Source organism: Crocuta crocuta, unplaced genomic scaffold, assembly GCF_008692635.1.
Source record: "Crocuta crocuta isolate KB4526 unplaced genomic scaffold, BGI_CrCroc_1.0 scaffold6, whole genome shotgun sequence".
Classification (NCBI taxonomy): domain Eukaryota; kingdom Metazoa; phylum Chordata; class Mammalia; order Carnivora; family Hyaenidae; genus Crocuta; species Crocuta crocuta.
The window spans coordinates 1,775,736-1,799,405 of NW_027531917.1; the positions used below are offsets into that span (position 1 = coordinate 1,775,736).

The following is a 23,670-nucleotide window of genomic DNA, read 5'->3' on the forward strand; positions in this document are numbered from 1 at the left end:
TGCTACACTGAGGACACGGCAGTTCTGTGCTATTCTTGCCAGAAATGCATACACTGAACTTAATCATGAGGAAACAGGAGGCAAAGCCCAGTTGAGAATCTTTTACAAATAACTGGCCTACACTTTTTAATCAGGTCATGAAAGACAAACACTGAAGAAGTGTCTCAGATTAAAGGAGCTAGAGAGACAGAGGACAACTAAACAATGTGTGATAAGGAAGTGGATCTTTGACGAGAGACATTAGTGGAGCAAATAGTGAAATGTGAAAAAGGTCTGTAAAACAATAGTATAAGGTGATATATTAAAGTAATGTAATAGTTAATTCTGATTTTGACAAATGTCCTGTAGTTACTGAAGATGTTAACATTTGGAGAACATGGAAATATCTTGTAATATATTCACAATGTTTTCAAAGTCTGAGGTTTTTTTCAAAATGAAGTTTAAAATTCAAAAGTCCCTTCACTTAAAAGTAACTTGGACAACCCCTCCAAACTAAATCAAACTAACCTTGATTATTAGAGTTAGGGAACAACATTTGAAACTCAGCCTTTATTTGTAATTATTCAAATTAGAATAAATCTTAATTCTAAAATGGAGTTCATTTTTTTATTTACTAAGACCTGACCTATTGGGAAGCATTATTATAAACATTCAGAAAACATATTATATGGAGCTAATGGATGACAGACACCAGTATACCTTCTAACACTTAGGGATTTTCAAAGATATGGTTTGGCAGGATTTTCTATACCACAGACAGACAATACTTTGGCAGTGGAGAGGGAGGATTTTGATTAAGTCTTTTCCAACCCCAGATATTATGATGCTATAGAACGATGTGCTAAGTTAGGTAGACTCCAATAATTTTTAAATCTCCCATTACTTTGGCCAACAATCTGAAAAAGAGCAACAATCATAACATCTGTCTCTTCTTTTATGTTAAACAAAAACAAAAAAAACAGCAACAATTAAGCAGAATAGAAAATAAGAACACTATTGAGTTTGACAAATTTATTGGTATTTTAGTAAAGACATTCATCTCAGTCGTTTCTCTCCCATCTTGACCTTAGGTTAATATTTGAGTCAAGAGAAGAATATGTAGGAGAGGGATGTTATTTTAACATAAACAGTAAAATGGACAAGAGTGGAAAGTTTGCCTACATTAAAGCAAGTTAAATTCATGTATCTTGATATAATTAAATCATGTAAGAACTAATAGTTCTATATACATTTTCATTGTTTTACTTGGGGCTTACTCTAAACTTAAATGCAAATGAACAAGTGTTAGAAATATATACAGGCTGCTTCTCCGGAGTTATTACCTATTAAAAGAGCTTGGCGAGTAGTTCCCACCAATAAACTAGTCTGAAGCTGCCTCCAAATTAAACATTGCAGGAGTTTTCAAGGAATTATACTGTATGTTCGTTCTTTTATCTGTGACTATGCTTTTAAAGATGTGTTTAACTATCACATTAAAAAAGAATTCATATACAAAAATTTAAAAAAAACCTACAATACACAGATCTAACAACATATATGTGGTCAAAGATTCCATAAAATATGTTTAAAGATGCATTTTCTTTTTATCTTCAGTACCTAAAATGTGCTTTTGAGAGGCCATTAGTTAATATGTATACTTTCAAATAAACCATAGTACTGTCCTAAAATAAGAATTCTTGTATTAAGTTCAAATCAAATTTGCTTTTACAAGTTAGTAACTTAAATTAAGCTTTAACAAAGTTACAGAAAGTGCATCTTTCTCATTTTCATCTTCATACAATGTTGTCTTTTGGTGTTTCTATCTTTTAAAAAATAAAAACAGCCACATATTTAAGTATTATGTACATTTAAATTTTTGGTGGTGGTTTGTATTTTAAAAGAAACAGCTTCCTTATGATTTGCCTCAAGATCTGGTGGAAATACTTGCAGCAACTAGCTAATAACAAAAACCAAGAGAAGCACATTCAAAATACTGATTTACTTTGGTAGCAAATGGTCTTTGAAGACTAATGACGGTAGACAAGACCCGTTAAGATGAAGTGGGCTATTTCAAATACTCAACAATTTACATAAAATTAAAAAACAATTTTTTTTTAAAGAGCTAAGCATCTGTACCAACTGATAGTAATGCAATACCTAGTTTTTGATGACTTGAAACAAAACAAATGCCCAATAAGGGAAAAAAAAAGCTATATTTTAATTTTACCTAATGTACTTTCAGTCAAGACTTAGTCCAGTAACATTTTCCTCCCAACATAATACTCCCTCTCTATAAGGCTGTTCCTGGGAGCCAGACACTTTAGTGTAATAAGGGAGTTAAGAGTAATTGCTTGCAGTTTAAATAGACAATAACTTTTTGTGTCCCTCTTAATGTGCTAATAATTGTGTCTAAAAAAATATGCAATTCTTAGAAAGGTACCATTTCTGATTTTTTTATTATCTGTAACCTTTGGAAACTAATCACATGAAACTACAAAATTAGCAAATGTCTTGAAATCTGTATATAAAACATAAATTACCTCTAATTTCAAACTCTCATTTATTAGTGTACCACTCAATCTTTAAAAAAAAAAAAAAAAGCGGCTCCAAAGATAGTCTTATACCATTCTTTAAAAAAGGAAACTGTTCCTTTTAACTTTACACCCACCCCACACCCCAATTTCAAAACACATCATTTAATTGTCTTGGTCATGGACATTTCCAAGATGAGATTTTATATTTCGCTCCCATAGCTTCTGGTTATCAGAAAAACCATGCTTTCCTTTATTGAAGGAGTTTGGTCCTGCTGATGTTGGTGTATCCCTGTGTTAAAAGACAGGAAATTTATTTTAAAAGTTATATAAAGCCTTTCAAAACAGATATGTTTAGTACCTATTATGAACATAGGCTGAACATCAGAAATCCCTACACAATTTTTAAAGAGTAGCCTTTCTATAAGACCCATTCCTAAAATTTCAGATTCAGTAAGTCTGAGGAGGGACCAAGTAAATCTGCAGTTTTAACAAATATGTAAGGTGATTCTGACACAGAGCTAAAGGTGGCAACCATCACAGTTTTTAAAACTGTTGCTTGAAACCCATTAATAGGGTCATAAAATCAATTGATGGCCTGCCATCAGCATCCATAAAAAAATGAAATCAAAGAAAACATGAAGATGTATAACACATAGAAAGGTTCAGTGCCATTGCAGACTTGTGTTTTATTTATTTCAATTCTGTTTTACATGTTTTACACACACACAAACACACACACACACACACACACACACACACTCAAACAAACAAACTGGGTGTTTAGACAGGGTTCTGCAGTCTACAGTCTTACTCTGGGTCCTGGTATGAAAGGAAGGTACTCCTTTTCTCTTACCAGGAGGGAAAATAAGATCACTGACAGCTCACAGAATTGTTTTGCCCAAATATGCAAGAAAAGTCTTGAATGCTAAAAGATCATTCTCTACAATTTTTATAAAAAAGTATATACCTTCCAATATTCTTCATCCTCATCTTTGCTTCTGGAGGCATTTCCTCTGGTTCACTCTAGAAGGTAAAAAAAGGGCAGAAATGACCCATTACAGGTTTGTTAAAATTCACGTACTAATAATGCTAAATTTTGTATCTAAGCCTTTTAGCATTTTCAATATTGTAAATCTTCGTAAAAGGAGAAAATTATATATCATAACTAAATTTTAAAAAGATACACACAGATCTTCAAGTGTACTGATTTTTTTGAAAGAAAAAAACCTGGTAAAAACTTGGTATTCCAGACCCAAAACCATTTGTTTAATATTGCTACACATACATATTGTGCCAAATTCTTTAATATGCACTATCTTTAGAGGCTTCTGGGTGGCTGAGTCAGTTAAGCATCTGACTTTGGGTCGGGTTGTGATCTCGTGGTTCAAGAGTTCAAGGCTCACATAGGGCTCTTCTGTGCTAACAGCTCAGAGCCTGGAGCCTGGAGCCTGCTTTGTATTGTGTCTCCCTCTCTCTCTGCCCTACCCCTGCTTCTGCTCTATCATTGCTTCTCCAAAATGAATACATGTTAAAAAAATTTTTTTAAATTAATAGACTCTATCTTTTTTTTTTTTTTTTTGAGAGAGAGAGACAGGGAGAGAGAAAGACAGAGCATGAGTGGGGAAGAGGCAGAGAGAGACAGAGACACAGAATCTGAAGCAGGCTCCAGGCTCTGAGCTGTCAGCACAGAGCCCACTACAGATCCTGTCTCTCTCTCTCTCTGCACCTCCCCTGCTCACTTTCTCTCAAAAATAAACATTAAAATAAAGTAAAACCCTAACCACATCCTAAAACAAAACAAAAACCCTCAAAACAAATAAACCCTAACAAATCCCGTCATCACTTGCATTTAATTAATTTGAGAGAGAAAGAGAAAACTCACAAGTAGGGCAGAGGGGCAGAGAGAAAATCTCAAGCAGGCTCCACATTCAGCTTGGAGCCCAACACCCTGGGATTAGGACCTGAGCCGAAATCAAGAGTTGGCTGCTCAGGGCACCTGGCTGGCTCAGTCGGTTGAGCGGCTGGCTTCTGTTCAGGTCACGATCTCACTGCGAGTCTGAGCCCCATACTGGGCTCAGTGCGGACAGCTCAGAGCCTGGAGCCTACTTTGGATTCTGCGTCTCCCTCTCTCTGCCCCTCCCCCACTTGTGTGCCAGCTTGTGCACCTGCTCTCTCTCTCAAAAATAAACATTTAAAAATTTAAAAAACAAAAAACAAAATACAATGGGCTGCTGGACTGAGCATTGCACTTTAAAGGTGAGGTAAGCAAGGTTAGTTTGTCCAAAGTCACAAAGCTAATAAATAGCAAAAGACACAAAACTAATAAATAGCAAAAGAGTTGGATGCCAAAGCAAAGAATCTTTGTTAACTTTATGGTGTTGCTCCTTCTAAAAATGTCTCCTTTACTATAAAGGTATCTTGAAAGTTCATTCATTACTACTTTTCCATACTTACAGAGATGTTGAAAAGATACAGGATAAGTGAAATTCTTTTTTTTTTTTTAAGTTTATTTATTTTGAGAGAGCGAGCATACGCAAGCAAGTAGGTAAGGGGCAGAGAGAGAGAGAGAATACTAAGCAGGCTCTGCACTGTCAGTGTGGAGTCTGATGCAGAGCTTGAACTCACAAACCATGAGATCATGACCTGAACCAAAGTCAGAGGCTTAATTGACTGAGCCACCCAGGGGCCCCATTAAATTCCTTTTAAATCTGTTTTTATGTATAAATGTTGCTGCTGAGGTAAATTTTTTTTTTTAAAGTAGGCTCCAAGTCCAACATGAGCTTGAACTCACAACCCAGAGATGAAGAGTCACATGTATGTCCTATTGAATGAGCCAGCCAGGCACCTTCAAATATTCTTTCTCAAAAGAGTGTTTTCAAGATCTAGCCTAAAGGGGTTTCTACTGGTCAAATCTGGAACAAACTGAGCATTGTAGCTTACTGAATAAAGAATCAATGAGCCTAGGAGCCCCTGGGGGCTCAGTCGGTTAAGCATCTGACTTCAGCTCAGGTCATGATCTCATGGTTCATGGGTTCGAGCCCCACATCAGACTGTGTGATGCAGCTCAGAGCTTGGAGCCTGCTTTGATTCTGTTTCTCCCTCTCTCTCTCTCTGCCCCTCCTTTACTTGTGCTCTGTCTCTCTCAAAACTAAATAATAAACATTGAAAAAATTAAAAAAAAATCAATGAGCCTACACTTACATAAGTAAGAGGAAGAGACAATAAATATACAAGAGATAAATGAGGAAAAACATTTGGCAAACATCATTTAATTGATTCTGGTAGGAATTCCTCAAAAGATGTTAAAATTCATGAGAATGTTTGTTTCTATTTTTACTATTTTCTTAAATGTTTACTTTTGAGAGAAGAAGAAAGTGAGAAGGGGAGGGGCACAGAGAGCAGAGAGCCTGTTTCAGGGCTCAAACTCACAAATCGTGAGATCATGACCTGAGCTGAAGTCAGATATTTAACTGACAGAGCCCCCCAGGTGCCCTGTATTTTTTTTTAAATTACAGATTTTATTTTTAAGTAATCTCTACACCCAACTTGGGGCTCGAATTAAAACCCCAAAATCAAGAGTTGCATGCTCTACTGACTGAGCCAGCCAGATGCTCCCCATATAATCTTTAATTACAGAAGGTAAAACAATAATTTGAAAAGCAGAAAGGTGCCTCAGTGGCTCAGTTGGTTAAGCAACCAACTTTGGCTCAGGTGGTGATCTTGTGGTTCATGAGTTCAAGGCCCCTTCCCTTCTCATACTCTCTGTGTCTCTTTCTAAAGTAAATAATAAAACATTAAAAAATCTAAAAATAATAATATTCCTTATTTTCTGTCATCTCTAACATTCTTGAGAGAGAGATTAGGTAGCTTTTTGGTATGTACAGAATGTATGAGGGAAGGATATTATACGAAAAAGAGAACAGCATGTGTAAAAAGGCTGGAAATAGTAAGCACCTACATAATAGTAATGGCTTATTTTGAATGCCTAACAATTTGGATCTTTTTTCATATAATTTTATTTTATCCTCCATATATTCTTGTAAATCGTTTGATGCAGTTATTTCTGTTTTGCAAATGGAGAAATTAACAAGTTAATGATGGAAAAGGATATTAATTTTAACTTGTCTCTTAAAGAATGTATGTATCTAAAGTCATCTGGTTTTTTTCTTCAGAACATAGTTAAGTAACATGGAATATATATATCTGGACCTAAAATATATTTGATAAAGAGGACATCCACTTAATTAATTTTCAAATTTAAAAATATATTTTTAGTTATCTCTTTAGTCTCCTTCAATTTGGACAATTCCTTGGTATTTGTTTCATGACATTAACATTTTTGAAGAGTCCAGGCCAGTTATTTTGTAAAATTTTCCTTTGTTTGAATTTGTGGGATGTTTCCTTATGATTAGATTCACATTACTTACTTTGGCAGGACTATCAAAGAAATAATACCAGGTTCTTAATGCATTATATCAGGGTGCACATGTCAGTATGTCTCATTACTCACAGTGTTAACTTTAATCTTTTGGTTTAAGTGATGTCTGCAGATTTCTCTGCTTTTCAAGGATTTTTTTTTTTTAATGTTTATTTATCTTTGAGAGAAAGACAGTGTGAGCAGGGGAGGGACAGGGAGAGAGGGAGACACAGAATCCGAAGTAGGCTCCAGGCTCTGAGCTGTCAGAATAGAGCCCAATGTGGGGCTCAAACTCACAAACCATGACATCATGCCTTGAGCCGAAGTCGGATGCTTAACCGACTAGTGCCCCATAAAACATAGAAATGTTGATACTTTTCAAACTTTTTTTGAGGGGATGAATGAAATACTTTTTTCCTCAATAAAAACTTACTTGGGTGTTCAAGTATCAAACAAATTAAAGAAAAGCTACAAGTGAAAAAGGGGCAGGAGACCAGAGCCCTGCTTGTCAGGCATCACCTATGACCACAGCAGCTCCTGAGACATTTCCACAGAATCCTACAACTCTGACAAGTAGTTTAAAAATACATGATTTAGGGGCACCTGGGTGGCTCAGTTGGTTAAGCGTCTGACTTCAGCCAGATCATGATCTCTGGTTCATGAGTTCGAGCCCCATGTTGGGCTCTGTGCTGACAGCTCAGAGCCTGGAGCCTGCTTCAGATTCTGTGTCTCCCTCTCTCTTTGCTCCTCCCTCACTTGCTTGCTCTCTCTCTCTCTAAAAATGAATAAATATTTTAAAAAATGATTTCAGAGCGCCTGGGCGGCTCAGTCGGTTAAGCATCCAACTTCGGCTCACGTCATGATCTCATGGTTCATGAGTTCGAGCCCCGTGTCGGGTTGTATGCTGACAGCTCAGAGCCTGGAGCTTGTTTCAGATTCTGTCTCCCTCTCTCTCAGCCCCTCCTCAGCTCATGCTCTGTCTCAAAAATAAACAACAACAAAAAAGATTTAAACTGAGCCTTCATTTTACAACTGAAAAACTAAGGCTCCAAAAAGGTAAAGTGATTTATTTCACAGGCTTAACTAGACAAGACAGGAAAAGAATCCAGGTCTTCCTATTGCCAGTTCAGTGCTGGCATCTAGTTACTTAGCCTCTCTTCTTTCCCTGAATTTCTGTATCATTTCATGTCTTCAGATACTTCTGACTTTTATGTAGTACTATTTTATGCCCTATGAGGCTGAGTTCCTGGAGGGGTGTGTCTGAATTATCGTTGCAATCTCCTTATGCCTAGCATATAGAAATTGCTCAAATGTGTACAATAAGTAAGTGCGAAGAATTCAATGACAACCACAGTAATGCTTTACCTATTGATCTGGCTCCAATCACCACGTATTTATCCTTGCCCAAACTTCTCTACAGAAATCTCCAGTCCAGACAAATACAGCTGCTAGTATTTACTACTTGTCTTACCTTATAAAAGTATTCTTTGGTCAAAACCCTGCCTAATGTTTTAGTATCTAACTCTTATTTCTTCTCTTTTATATTCTTCCCAATCATTACAGACCACAGTGTGCTCCTCTGAATATGTAATTCTTATCCATATTGTTTTTGGGAGCAATTACTCATGTACTCTGTTAACAGTTAATTGTTACACAATGGGGTCACATCTTAAGAGGGGGTTAGGTTCTAAAGTCAGAAACCAAAGAAAGAAATCAGTCAAAATGATGCTTAAAATTCCATACGTTATTCATAAGCACAAGAAGAGGGAAGCTGTGAGAGGCATGAAGAAGCTAAGACCGTCTAAGAGAATAGCAGATAAGCAACTCATGCTCACTCTGGAACACATGCTTGATGTATATAACTTCTAGCAGGAGCACTATTAGCTATTTCCTCATGGGAGAAAGCACTATAGCTGCCTTTTGTAAGTTGAATGCATGATGTCTGATTATTGAAGACTCCAACTATAAAATAATTAAAGCCAGCAGCATTAAATTTGTCTTTTCTTAGATCTTACATATTTTCTAGCACATATATATGTATTATTATTTGTAATAAGCATTTGTTGATTTGATTCTTGAGTTCACTGCCCCCAAAGGCAGTTATATTTTAAATAATCCTACAACCACATAAATATAAATATCCAGATTTTGCAGACATCACAAAAAGACTATTCAGAATTACAAAGAAAATTCACTAGTACCATTAATACAACCTATAATCTGCCACTAACTTCATTAAATAACTGGTTAAAGTAAAATAAAACCAGGTATTGACTTACATCTTCATCTTCATTAAAAGCTGCTGCTACTGACAGGGTTTTTGGAGCAAGAGTTGGAACAGTTTCTTTAGGCTTCTGAAGAAGAAACACATTAAGAAGTATCACATAATGTTTACACAGGATGTTTAATGATAAAAATAATTTATCTTCAAAGATTCAATTTTACGTTTTCATAGAAACATAGTAAGAAACTCAGAACAAACTTTAAAGAAATTTTCTCCTTTTAAAAACGTGGTTATAATATGGGTAGCTTTAACTTTATAAATTATATGTCCATTTGTTTTCATCCTGTAAAAGATTTTCTAGTTAGGATCTGTAATTTAGTATCATTTAGCTAAGGAACACCTGGTAAAGGTAAAGGAAAATAATTGGTACTATTTTCCCAAAGTAGCAAAGAATGAACTGCAATGTGACTTGAGAACATAAAAGACACCGAGGCTCCTCTCCCTACTAGCTAGCTTTCTGACCTGTAATCTGTACATATGCTTCTCTTCCATCTAACCTAAGTTTTTAGGTAAAGTGCCCTCACTATCCTCAAACTCTAACCATCCATCTGGTCTTTAACCCACTGCAATCAGGTTTCCTCCCTCACTCTCCCATGGCTCCTCACTCACCTAGAATCAGGTGACCTTGAGGTTTTGTAGGGTTACCAATGACTGGTATGCTGCTTTTGACTCTAATCACCAGCTACTTTTTGACAACACTACTACCTTGACTTCTCTGACACTGCTTTTTATAGGCTATTCTAATTCTCTGACCTTTTGTTCTTTGTTTCCTTCTGTTCCTCCCTTAACTAACAGATACCCAAGATTCTGTCCTTAGTGACCTTTCCTTCTCTGTACTTCCCTAGTCAACTCCATTCACTCCATTAGTTTGAAATACCAAATCCTAAATGTCTACCCGCAAATAGGATGTCACATGCCTACTGGACAGCTCTACTTAGAGCTCCCATGGGTACTTTAGTTTGACAGTGTTCTAAGTACCCAAGCCAGAAAACCTTTTCCTCAACTTGCACTCTATCATAAAATCCTGTTGGTTAAATATTTAATAGACTTACATCTCCCTCTGCCTTCCCATCAGCTACCATGCTACCGACACCTAAGGCTCCTTACCATTCCTTGCCTAAAAACTACTGTTAGAAATACCACCTCTCTACTTTCAATTTTTTCTTCTTCTAATCCTCTATAATGGTACCAAAGTGATATTTCTAAAATGCACATCTGTTTAAGGGTTAAATTTCCTTACAACAGTTCCATAGCCCCACTAGAACTTAAAGAATAAAACCAAACTATACAAGTCCTTAATGATTTGGTTCTATGGTCTCATTTAGGGGGCTTTCCATCCCTACATTTGAATACCAATTTCCAACTACAAACATTTTCCTGAATGTACCATGTGGCTTCACATCTAAACTACTTTTGAATTAAATTCTTTTTATCTGAAATGCCCTTTGCCTCCTGTCTATACAGTTAAAACCAACTCAAGCATCACTTCATCAGTGAAATCTCTGATCTGAAACAAAATGAACCATACTTTCTTTCTATAACACAAACACTTTGTATTAATAATGCTTGCTTTTGAAGGAATAAAAACCATTAATTTGGAGATTATGCATAGAGACTCTAGAAATACCCTTCACTCTTTTGAAAGACGTCAAGTATTTGATGTTGTACATACACTTACGACACAAGTTAAATATCTGCTGATCATCTTTTCATATCATATAATAAAAGCAATAGTTTCAACTATTTTTTGTATCTTACATCTCACTTCCCTAAGACGACTGTTTTTATACTACAGTTTATTTTATGAAAACAGGTTTTTGTTTTCCAAAGATTAAAAAGTGTTACTGAGTAGGCTTTTTCAAACAAAACCCTCCCTTCTAAAATGATCAGCAATTACTAAATCATGTCAATGATTTAGAAAAAGTAGGGATCTGCATATCTAATTTAGGGGTGTGCTGAACCACAGCAGAATCTATTAACAAGAGAAACATCTATATTGAAGTGTGTTTGAGTATACATATTGAATGACTATCAAAAAAACCCACAAATATTTATGCAGTTAGGTCTATGCAACTTTATAAAAAAACATATTAAACAAAAAGAAATCAGCTCAAATAGGAAAAATAGTCATGAAGTAATGAAGTTATAAGCAGAATGCCTTTTGTTCAGAATACATTTTTTAAAGAAAGGAATTAAAAAAACAAACAGGAAAAAGGCAAAACAACATAGGGTAGGAGTGTAATTCAAACACATTGACTCTAGTAGGTACCTGATCCATATCATAATTTTTAAGATCTTGGAATAAACACCATACACAAAAATATGTGCACCTGGCAAATAAGCATTAATTTTCACAGGACATGAATAAACAACTCAAAAGCAGTAATCCCAGTAATTTCAGGATCATTCTCCTTATGCAAGAATGTAACTATTTTCTAAAGCCAACAGTAATACACTGTTTAACTAACACTTTTTTCTGAAAGATCTATGTGGTTGAAGCATATGAAATTGTCACTTTTGTAGGTCAAAATTAGTCAAATATCAAAACTTCATAATAAGTTTCAATCTAATATTTCAAAACTCTCTAGATACTCCATGGTTAATAATTATTAATTCAAGGTTTATATTTAAAACAAGGGATCAAAAGTTGATCTGTCATAGGATATATACAGCTCAACATCCATTTGTAGCTCCAAAGTAAAATGATCAGGAAGCTCTTCAATAGCTCACTAGTACTGATTTCCAGGAATATTATTTTTAATTAATGGAATTCAAAGATAAGGAAAAAAACTGAAATTCTTTCTGAAATTATTTTTCAGAGGTTTTACCCAACTTTACTCACTTCTAAGCTGTTACTTTATAAATCATATATTCCCTATAATAGTTGCTCTTCATATTCCAAACTGTTTTGAAAAAGTTTTACTGTGTTACAATTTTCCCATACTGTTCTTGAATACAGAGCTAATAACTTCTTAAATACTTTAATATGTAAGTTCATGCACCAAAGTACCTTTTAACACTCAATTTACCATAACCCCATAAAAGCAGGATGCCAAAACAAATTCTGAAGATCCACTATGCACATCATATAGACAAAATAACAACTCACACTTGATCCAAGTTTGATGGATATGGCTGAGGCTTTCTTTGTCGTCTGACTACCTATGGCAAATCCGAACTTGGAGATCTTTGTAGGCTTTGTTGGGAGGTCTGCAGCTTCTTCTTCAGCTGATCGCTTCTCAGCGCTGCGACTGGAACTTTCCCCTCCATTACTGGAAGAAACAGTCTTAGTTTTCACAGGTTTTTCTGCTTCTTCTTCAGGTCCTGGTGAAGTCGAAACAACTTACCAAGATGAGCTATTTTTACTGAGCAGACTGATGGGAGCAGCAACCTCAAAAAGCATCGTTATAAAGAAGATACCTCTGCAGGTGTCACCTACTGACCCAACAGTCTCTTCCACTGTGTGTTAGAGTGCACAGCAGGAACTGAGATTGTGTGGCAGAAGAGGCTCCCATGAATTAACTAGCATAAAATACAGAGCAATTTAAAATTATAAGCGTAGAGTTCATATAAGGCCCTTCGATTAAACACTTCTATAGAAGTTTAATAACCTAATTATTTGTAGAATTTTGCTTTTTAGAAATTAGGGCCTGTAAGTTCTACATAAAATTAGTTTGTGAAGATTAGTCACATCACAGGAAAATGCATTTAATTAATAAATTCTAACATTCTTCAATTATGTACTACTAGTTATACAAAGTACCTAGCTATGAATGGCCCATTATTACCAGAACTATAGAGTTAATACAGCCTGTAGTAATTTTCTTCAGTGATGTGTGCCTCATGTACCTCTCACACAATTTTTAGAGTTGAAAAGGAAACTCAAGGAAGACTTCAAGTCACCCCCTCTTATGTAATTTAATTCTACTTTGAAAGCTTGGTTATCATCTGTTTTAACAATCATACTTAGGTTCATACACTACTTTTTCTAATGAAAAAAGATGAACTACTATTTGAAAGATTACAATTTCAAATAGTAGAAGCCATACATATGTAGATTAGGAATGCAAGATGGCTTTCAATAATTTGGCTTGAGTTTCTATTAATCAATAAGTTTGTATCTTGAGTATCTTTGGTCCTTTGCACAAGAAGGCTACTTAAGAACGTACTAGATGATATGTCTTCCAAGACAGAAATTTGGTTGATTATTAAAAATTTTATTTTCTTGCCCCAATTCACCCTATAGAATGTTTTCTGCTACACTAGATGGTTTATGAAGACAAGATGCTCTAAGTAATAGACCTGACAACTGTTAAGAAAACAGGACATTTGGCTAGAATGGGGGAAAGTGGGAAATCAAACACAAATAAATGGACAAGTAACATTAAAAAATCCAGACTATATATCTTAATCCATATATTTCGGGAATGATGAGGTCTCTAATAAGCACTTTGAACAGAACATTTGATTTTGTTTATAGGAAAGATAACAGGAACTCTTTATTCCCTTTGGACAGGTGTGAAAGTTATAATAACAATGTAGAGGAGGAATTAAGCAGGATTAGGTTTTGGGATTTCCCCAGGAGACAAAGATAGGAAGGTGCCATTCACTTATTCATTTAAGTTGCTGGAGGTGCCATTCACTTATTTAGATAGGAAATTACAAAAGCACCTGAAGAATGTTAAAAACAGTATTTGATAGTTGACATACAGAAATCAATTTAGAATTTCTTAAAAATAAGACAGTATTATGCCAACATTAGTTTGTAACTAAAAGCAACGTTCTAAATTTCATTCTGCATTCTGTTTATAGTTTTGATCAAGCATGAATTATACTGTAGAACCCAACAGTAATAACTATTTCTTCGTGAATGATAGCTAAAATTGAAAACTCAAGTCTCTACGCATGGGAATATATATGAACATATAGAAAATAAACTGGGTTTACAAAAAGAAACTATATATACTAGGGCACAAGTTTTGTGTAAACACAAACTCTAAAAAAACATCAAAACAAATAGCATAAAGAACATTTAGTCTTAACTCAAGTATATAGAACTCTGCTTTTGTACTCTGACCCAAGAGCTACACATAATTACTCAGGATTTCCAATTCTCTAAAAAACCTATCTTTTCATGGGGCGCCTGGGGGCTTAGTCGATTAAGCATCTGACTTCGGCTCAGGTTATCTCACGGTTTGTGGGTTCGAACCCTGCGTCGGGCTCTGTGCTGACAGCTAGTTCAGAGCCTGGAGCCTGCTTCTGATTCTGTGTCTCCCTCTCTCTCTGACCCTCCCCTGCTCACACTGTCTGTTGCTTTCCAAAAAAACCCAAAAAACCAAAAAACAGCAAAAAACATTTTTAAAAAACTATCTTTTCTTAATTTTAGGTCTCCTTTTACCCAGAAAATTCTGGAAAAAAGAATCTAGAAAAACGATAGCATAAATATGAAACAAAGTGAAAAACATGAATCTTACTATAATATTAATACCATTAAGTGTGATAATTGGCTGAACTCATATGTGATAATATATGAAACACAATACTATCTGTCCAAACCCATGATGCTATAGGGAAGATTTCTATAGACACTGCTGTAGAAAACGTAACATAAACAGGAGAGGTGGGAAATTACAATTAATTAAGTAAACCAATTGGCAGCAACTCTATTTTATTTACATCTGCCCTCTTGTCACCTTAAGAGGCAAACACTTAAGACCACCCACATTTCTGGTCTACACTGAAGATGAAACATACTATGCCTAGTAGGTCATTTCTAAACACGACTGATTCCAGATCCAGCAATTATTTTTGGACATAGTTAATTACTGCTTGGCCTCGCTCTTCTCAAGTTTTTTTTTTTTTTTTTAAACAACTGTACTCAACAGCTTTAGAAAACATCCACTCTTCAGCAAAGGGATGGGGAAAAGGGAGGGAAGGAGAGTAGGTATACTGTTAGCACTCATTACTTAGCCTTAAATGGCTCAATGTATCACATGGATTGGAGCTGCTATTTTTTTCTCTTTAGGTAATGTATCAATTATGTAGTAAAATACACAAAACATTTAGGAAATAAAGCAAATGGAAACAGCAATGAAAACAGAAAAATGTGGGGCGCCTGGGTGGCTCAGTCGGTTAAGCGTCTGACTTTGGCTCAGGTCATGATCTCATGGCTTGTGGGTTTGGGCCCCGCGTCGGGCTCTGTGCTGAGAGCTAGTTCAGAGTCTGGAGCCTGCTTCGGATTCCGTGTCTCCCTCTCTCTCTGACTCTCCCCTGTTCACGCTCTCTCTCTCTCTCAGAAATAAATAAAACATTAAAAAAAAAAACACAGAAAAATGTGACAGACAAATCTATGTTATCAACGTGACTGTTATTACAGTTTCTAAAAATCTATAGTTCATTAGAAGAGAAAATTTATTTCAACCTAATGTGAGCTTTAAAATATACCATTAAATATCAACACTAATTTCTAGGTCCATTAAAGTGTTTTTCTTTAAATAAAATGTGCTACACTTTAGCATGGGGTTAATCAAGAACTCCTGTTTTCAATTTATTTAATGAGATCTCTGTATTTTGCCAAGTGAAAAATTTTTTAGATGACCATGGTTTAGCAATGTGAAAATTTTAGAAATATGACTTATGTTTTCGTTATTTAATAGGAATTTGAAATTTTCTTTATTTCTTATTCACTGAATCTCACTACACATCCCTCATTAAAAATAATTCAAGGCTGGAGCTTTTAGATTCTGAGGGAGAAGCAAGAGTCATCTGTCCGAATATCCATACTACAGAGAATGTGACTTTTACTTATTTTTTAAAGCTATTTAAAAAAATGTTTATTTTTGAGAGAGAGCAAGACAGGGAAAGAGGAGAGAGTGCAAGGGAGGGACAGAGAGAAGCTAGAGGATCACTGACAGTAGAAAGCCCAATGTGGGGTTCCAACTCAAGAACCCCGAGATCATGACTCTGAGCCGAAGTAGGACACTTAACTGACTGAGCCACCCAGGTGCCCCTATTTATTTTTTTAAGTTTATTTATCTTGAGAGAGTGAGCACACGCGTGTGCAAGCGAGAGCTGGGGTCAGAAAAAATTCCAAGCAGGCTCCGCACCATCAGTGCAGTCCCAAACTCACAAACTGTGCAAAATTATAACCGGAGCAGAAATAAGGAATTTGATGCTTCTGAGCCATCCAGGCCCCCAGCAACTTAAATTTTAAAGAACATGTGACTAGTTTTTTAAAAATAAGAAAATCACAAATCAATTTATAGCAAAATATAAATGCATAAAATTATATAAAATATTAGATTCTTTATAGAGGAATATTTTAATAAAAATGATTTTTATCTAGTTTGTATTCATTCTGAGCAAAGTATGTAGATTAATGTGAAATCAAATTACACATGGTACTAGTATATTTTTTTATTTCCACTGGATAGTTGGAAAGGTGGGCCTTGGAGGACAAAGTTACCCTATTTTGAAAAAAAATTAGCTAATAAATTTTAAGTCCATAAGGGTATATTTTTCATGTTCCATTTGTATTTTGGTAGCTTCTTCAACTGAAAAAACGGCACACAGCTACCTCCCCAAAATGACTGACAAGCAGTGTAAATGAGAACAAATTCAAGAGCCTCCTAGTGGCTGGCATAATAAATGCCAATTTCATTCAGGTAGTTCTTAGATAACCTGAAACAGTATGAGCGGGCCATGATTATGATATGGACAGCTTTTCAAAAATTTCTATTTCAAGGAGCTACAAAAATTTAGCCAAAGGAGGAAAAAAATCTGCCCAAAGCCTTATCTACCCCCTTCTTTAAGGTAAGAGCAAGATCAAGTAAGCAGCTTCTCTTACTGACATAAATTCATTCAGAACTACTTATAGGAAAATACACTTCCAACTTACTGGACTGTTCAATAGGTACTAAAAATCAGAATATTCTCTAGGTAAGACCCTAAGATAAGCTTGATATTGTTTCAAAACAGTGACTACTTGCCACAAAATTAGCAATTCGGCAATATCCACAATGTTAATGTCTTAGCTATAAGTGCTCTGTACTAATTCATTAAAAATATTTGACATTCAAAAATGGTTTATATGCAACAGCACTATTTTCTTGTAAAGGCAAGCAAATCCAAGGCAAATTATGACGCAGTTATTAAGGGATATTATTCTAAATCACCAAGGATACCATAATAATTGTTTATATCAATCACCCAAGATAACTTTATAGCACCACCACACACAGAAAAATATGCTAAAATAGAAACATCAATATTCATACTACAGAGCTAATTATCTCTAACTGAAAGGGTGGTGGATAAATTACACGGTGGAGTTATGTTGACGCTTAAAGTACATTTTGGCAACACATTAAACACATCTCCCATATTCAAGACACTTAAAAAGCTATTTTACAAAAATAAAAGATAATCTAAAAGCCAGGTAAAATTCTTTCGGTTACAGATCTTTGTTTATCCTCAGACTACTAATTTTTTTATGTAATTTTACTCAATAATTTCCAAGCCAATTTTTGAGAAGAAAAAAAAATCCCTAACAAGGTAGTACTAGATGGTTTAAACTGATTTTTAATTAAGTTTTTGTTCCCAGGGCAATTCGTATTAAACATCGTGTTAGTAAGGTCCTAGTAACTGCTTTCATATGCTATTAATCTGTATTTTCTCTAAATCCTTTCTGTATTTTCTCTAACTTGAGTAAGTTAGAATAGAGAGTAATATTTAAAACGTTCCGAAGACATTATGATCACCTCGCACGTGTTAAGTTACTTGCCTTGTTACGACAAAGCGGGGTGAGCGGGCGCCTGTAAAGAGGTTTCTTTCCCTTCGTGCACAAGGCCCAAATTTATAGGAGTGGAGGATACAGAATGAAGACAAGTGTAACCCGAGTTCACATCGTAACAAAATACAGGAAAAGTCACACTACCCTATTAAGCCACCTAAGTATCTGTCAGCAGTTAGCTGACAAGAACCTAATTCAGAAAAAGCAGACACTTAAAGGCAACCAAACCCTAACCCTAGGCTCCGCAGCTTAAACCAGCCGACAGGCAAAGGTATTCTTTCCCTCCATCTCCTCGACCCAGCCCGTTACAGGGTCGGTATTCGGCTTGAAAATCAAAGAGAAAAGGCCGGGGTCGTACACCACTTCAGCCAAAAGGCAGAAGCAAACTAACTCCTAGGTGTAACTTGGGAGGCCAGCACCGTTGGAAACTCGGCCTGTGGCCAGTTCCTGCGGCCACTGCTCGGTGACTCGTACTGTGTGTGTGCGCGTGTTTTGTGTGATGTGCGTCTCCGGTGTGGCGGTAGCGGCTCCTGCACTGCCGCTCCTGGTCCCACCCCGAGTTCGATCCCCCTTTCTGATACCCATCTCCCTTCTCCTCGGAAGCAGGGCCTCCGCTGGGGCCAGCAGGTGACCAACAGTGGCCGGCTCTCCCCCGGCAAGGAGGCGATGTGGGCCAAGATCCCAGCGGGCCGCGCCGGGCGTGCCCGGGTCTCGTCTGGGCCCAGCACCTGGCCGGGTGAGCGCCAAATCCGCCCATTCTCGTCCCCATCCCACTCCCCCCACCCGGGGGAGCTCAAAGAAAAGCCCAGAGCATCCCACGCAGCCCGCGACGCTGGGGTTGTGTTCACCTCCGGCGGCTCCAGCTCGCTGCGGCTTCTCAGGCTTCTCCTCTCCCGCCTTCCCGTCCGCCATTTTCCCCGCCGCGGCCTCCCCTGCAGCCACGCCAAGGACGTCATGGCCCCGCCCAGCAACCATTGAGTTTCGGAGCCGGCCTGCGAGGCAGCAGCCTAGAGCGGCCCTGGAAAGTAAAAAGATGCCCTTTTGGAAACGGAAGTGGATGTGACGGCATCCCGGAGCCACTTCTGAAGGAAGGGTGAAGGAGTAGGTTGTGTTGTGTCTGTGGAGTTCTGTTTAGCGGCTTGTCTAGAGGTTGTTTGGATTTTTATGGCCCAGAAAGTGAGGGACCACTCCGGAAACATTGGTGGAGTTTTGTGTAAGGTTTTTGCAGACTAGGGTGTGGCTACAGCTGAAGCGATCAGGCTTTATTCATTAGACTACGGTGCTGGACCACCTGTGCTTTATTTCAAAAAAATAAAAGGGAGGGCCGTGGGGGATGCGTGGCTGGCTCAGAAGAACCTGCTACTCTTGATCTCCGGGTTGTGAGTTTGAGCACCAAGTTGAGGTTAAAAATAAGTAAAACTTTTTAAAGATTGGAGGGGGGGGGGGGGGGGCATTAAAAAAAAAAAATCAGCGTTTATCGAGCGCCCTCTTGTGTCAGACACTATCTTGTTTAATCCCAATAGCCCGTTGTGGAATTATTCTCTATTAGCTCTGAGGGTTGAGGCCGAAGAGTTGTCTAAGGTCACGTAGCCAAGTCATAAAACTACTTTTGCTACAGGTCGAAATTTTCCTATCAAGAGAAGTTACATCATTTAATTAAGATTGCAGCAATTTCCGCGTTACTTAGAAACCTTTAATGGATCCCTAGGGTTTTTTAAAATGAAGTCCAAGTGTTATATTGGGCCCGAGCCCCGAGCCTAACTTTTTAGCCTCATCTTCCCTTTCTCTCTGTATTTATACTACCCTCTTGTCAGATGGGGGCAATTCCTTGCCTAGGGAACTAGAGTTTGTGGGTTTGCCCTACATTAAAAAGTGGGTGTTCCAGAAAGTTAGTCTTGGAGTCACAACCTGGGTTTGAATCCCTGAACTGGCCTTTCTTGGCTGAATAAACCTTGATGGTTTCTTACTGTCTACAGACCTATGTTTTCTTTATAAAACAAATAATATACCTCATTAAAGTGTGGTCATGGGGATCAAGTGAGAGAATTTCTATATACCACTCTGGTCACTTTATATTTCCCTCAAGTATATGTTTTGAAAAACGTCTCTGCATGGCTTAAAAGTTGTTTGACAACAGACACACACTCACAAAAATATTTTTCAGGGCTCCTGGGTGGCTTAGCCAATTAAGCATCTGACTTTGGATCAGGTCATGATCTGACGGTTTGTGTGTTGGAACCCACATCAGGCCCTCTGCTGTCCCCATGGAGCCTGCTTTGGACCCTTTGTCCCTTTGCTCTCTGCCCCTCCCCTGCTGGTTCTCCTCTTTCACTCAAAGAAATTTAAAAAAAATTATTTTTCTTCACAGCTCTTTGTATTGTATATTTCATATATGAAAAGTTGCTTAGTATTTATCCATGAATGACTCCTCTGCCTCCAAGTCTGGGGAATGGAGAAAGAATCAAAGTTGTTTCCCATGAAAGAAGTAGAGCAGTTTGGTGGTGATATGGTGCTGTTGTGATCTGAAGTCCCTGGTTCACCCATTTATGTCAGTATATGTAAAACTCCTCAGCAGAATATTTTACAAAACAAGTATTCACATTTGTTTCTTTTTCCTTAGATGTGTTAATCACTGAGACACATTATTTTTAAATGGAGATATAAACATGACATTCTTATGTGACATTAAGTATATATTTGTAGATGCTTGTATTTTTGAATGAGGAAAAATGAAGTTCAGAGAGGTTCCATACAGCTATCTAGCAGATCCAGTTCCATATACCACCTATAGAAGTTAAGGATGGAAAATAGTAATCCATTCACTTGTCAGTTCCGGGAGGTCATATGGTGCTTATCCTGCATAGCATTGTTTCTCCAGTACCTAGAATCTACCAGTTTCGATAAATATTCATTGAAGAAATGAGTGCAAGCCTCATTAACCCTTTACAAATGAGTTAGGCAGTGAAGGGTAGGGCAAAGAGCAGCAGTATTGCATTAGACAAAAATAAATTTAAATTCTAACTCTGCCATTTGCTAATTCTGTGAGTTTAAACTGATAAAGCAATCTTAGTGAATATATTTTAGCTACAAAAACGCATTAATATAGGATTACTGAGAGGATTAGGTGAGATCATACTGGTGAAAATTGTGATACAGGGCTTTGCTCATGGTGGGCACCTGCTTCACGGTAGCTATTTTTTGTCACCTCTAAAGAGCTATTCAAATAATGGTTTAAAAAGCTGGAAATAGAAGGCAATATGGACAACTATCGTTTTATTTTGTTTTATATATATATATTTTTTAAGTTTATTTATTTTGAGAAAGGGGACGGAGAGAATCCCAAGCAGGCTTCACACTGTCAGCACAGAGCCCAACGCAGGGCTTGAACTCAAGAATTGTGAGATCATGATTTAAGCTGAAGTCAAAGAGTTGGACCCTTAACCGACTGAGCCACCCAGGAGCCCCTGGACAACTATTATTTTAATGTAGATGTTTAATTTGTGAGGCGATAGTGAAATTTATAATATCCAACATTTATTCATGTTTACTACATACCAAGCATAATTTGCTAGTTTTTAACATGAAATCAAGTACATTAAATCATCACAACAACCATATGAATTAAGTGCTACTATTCTCATTTTTATGGAAAAATAAACTGGGACACTGAAAAGGCAAGTAAGAGGTGTAGCTGAACTTAGAATTCAGGCAAAGAAGTACAACAAAATCAGAGGAAAAGTAGCTGATCAGGGTTTCACTAACCTCCAGTAGATATTGTGTTTTATTTAAAATTTTATTGTAGTTCACATACAATGTTACATTAGTTGCAGATTTACAACATAGTATTTGACAAGTCTACACATTAGGCCATGCTCAATGCAAGTGTAGCTACATCTGTCACCACAGGATGCTATTAAAATATCACCAACTGCATTCTTTATGCTGTGCCTCTTGTTCCTGTGACTTATTCATTCCATGTCTGGAAGCTTGTATCTCCCACCTTGAGTAGATTCTTTTTGTTGTTGTTAGGTTTATTTATTTTGAGAGAGAGAGAGAAAGCGCGTGCGCACACAAGCAGGGGAGGGGGCGGGGGGAGAGAATCCCAAGCAGGCTTTGCACTGTCCGCGCAGAGTCCAGTGGGGGCTAAAACCCATGAAACACGAGTTCGTGACCTGAGCCAAAACCAAGAGTCAGACACTCAGCCAACTGAGTAGATTCTCAATATAGCCTTGTAATTTTATTATAGTTCCCAGTACCATCCTCAAATTTGATTGTACATCAAAATCACCTAAAGGGCTTGTTAAAACACAGTTGAAACTCTGGTACTACTGCTGAGATTGTGACTCAGGTGAACTCAGTGGAGCCCCAAAATGTGCATTCTAACTAGTTTCCAAATGATGTTGATGCTGCTAGACTAGGGACCACCCATTGAGGACCACTGCCCTAATTACTTCACTTTCTTAGACTATTTCACACTTTCTCTGCTCTCCACAAAAGTCCAGCAGCAGCTACTCCCCCTCAGCTGATGACTTTGCTTCTTATTTTCATGAAAAAAATAATAGAAATGAAAACAGAATTTATGCGTATTCTCACCATATCTGTGGTGTAGTGCCTGCATTTGTACTTCTGTTGTCTTTTTCTCTGTTATTTATGGAGTAGATCCCATCCTTCTTGCTCATGCACAAGGTTATCACTTCTCTCACTCCAGTGTTTCATCAGATCATCAGCTTCCTTCCATAACTGGGCTATTCCCAACAGCATACATACATGTTTTTATATCTACCATCTTTACAAAACCAACAAACACAGAAGACTCTTCATCATATCTCCCTCTAGCTTGTTACCATTTTCATTCATAGAGCAGCCCTTGAAAGGATTATTCATATTCACTCTCTCCAATATTTCTTTGGTATGTGGTACCTACTGTGCTACCACCCTGGGCCAAACCACAATTATCTTTCACTTTTGTTACTGCAACAATTTCTTAACTGGTCCCTGTCTTAGAATCTTGTCTCAATACAACAGCCAAAGTAATCCTTTTAAGAGGAATCAGATTCATTCATTACAGAAAATTGTAAGTGCTTATTATGTGCTAGGCACTATACTAGGCCCTGGGAATATAGCAGTGAATAAGAAAAAAAAAAGTCCCTGCCCTCTTGGATTCTAGTTATCCTATTAAAACATCAGGAGTATGTCATTTCTTTGCTTAAGACCATCCAATTTTCCCAGCTCATTCACAGTAAAAACCAAGAGGCACCTGGGTGGCTCAGTCGGTTACGCATCTGACTTCTTGATTTCAGCTCAGATCATGATCTCATGGTTTGTGAGATCAAGCCCTGCATCAGGCTCTGTGCTGACAGCATGGAGCCTGCTTGAGATTCTCTCTCTCTTTCTCCCTGCCCCCTAAAATAAATAAACATTAAAAAAAAAATAACCAAAATCCTTACAATTGCCTAAGAGGCTTACACGACAGACCTCTAGCTACGCTAACTTCATCTTCAGCTGTCTTTACTCCCTCTGCTTCAGCTCCAGTAAACTCCTTGTGCCTTGAGCCCTTAGGCTTTTGCACTTAATGTTCCCTTCATTTGTTACTCCCTTCATGTCAATATATCTCACCCTCACTTCCATCAGGTCTCTGTTTAAACGTCATCTTATCAGTCTTTGT

The 23,670-nt window shown here is 37.2% G+C and overlaps 1 protein-coding gene across 2 annotated transcripts; it reads right to left on the reverse strand.

Annotated features, from left to right (window-relative positions):
- Positions 1-996: 996 nt before the first annotated feature.
- PCNP (PEST proteolytic signal containing nuclear protein) lies at positions 997-18,957 on the reverse strand. Of its 2 annotated transcripts, none has more exons than XM_077774952.1 (5): positions 18,854-18,957; positions 12,324-12,538; positions 9,210-9,284; positions 3,481-3,536; positions 997-2,802 (listed from the first exon to the last, which is right to left on the reverse strand). In XM_077774952.1, the coding sequence occupies exons 1-5, from the start codon at positions 18,915-18,917 to the stop codon at positions 2,676-2,678; spliced, it is 537 nt and encodes a 178-aa protein (XP_077631078.1). In that variant the 5' UTR covers positions 18,918-18,957; the 3' UTR covers positions 997-2,675. The 2 variants fall into 2 exon arrangements, with proteins under 2 accessions (XP_077631078.1, XP_077631079.1); XM_077774953.1 differs by lacking the exon at positions 18,854-18,957 and adding an exon at positions 12,562-12,632 and having other exon boundaries at positions 12,324-12,486.
- Between the last annotated feature and the right edge of the window lie 4,713 nt (positions 18,958-23,670).

Coding starts and splice junctions, on each gene's coding strand:
- PCNP (XM_077774952.1), bottom strand. CDS start 18,917: ATGGCGGACGGGAAGGCGGGAGAGGAGAAGCCTGAGAAGCCGCAGCGA. Junction 12,539..18,853: donor GCGAGCTGGAGCCGCCGGAG/GTGAACACAACC, acceptor CGACTTCACCAG/GACCTGAAGAAGAAGCAGAA. Junction 3,537..9,209: donor CTTTTAATGAAGATGAAGAT/GTAAGTCAATAC, acceptor TTTACCTTCTAG/AGTGAACCAGAGGAAATGCC.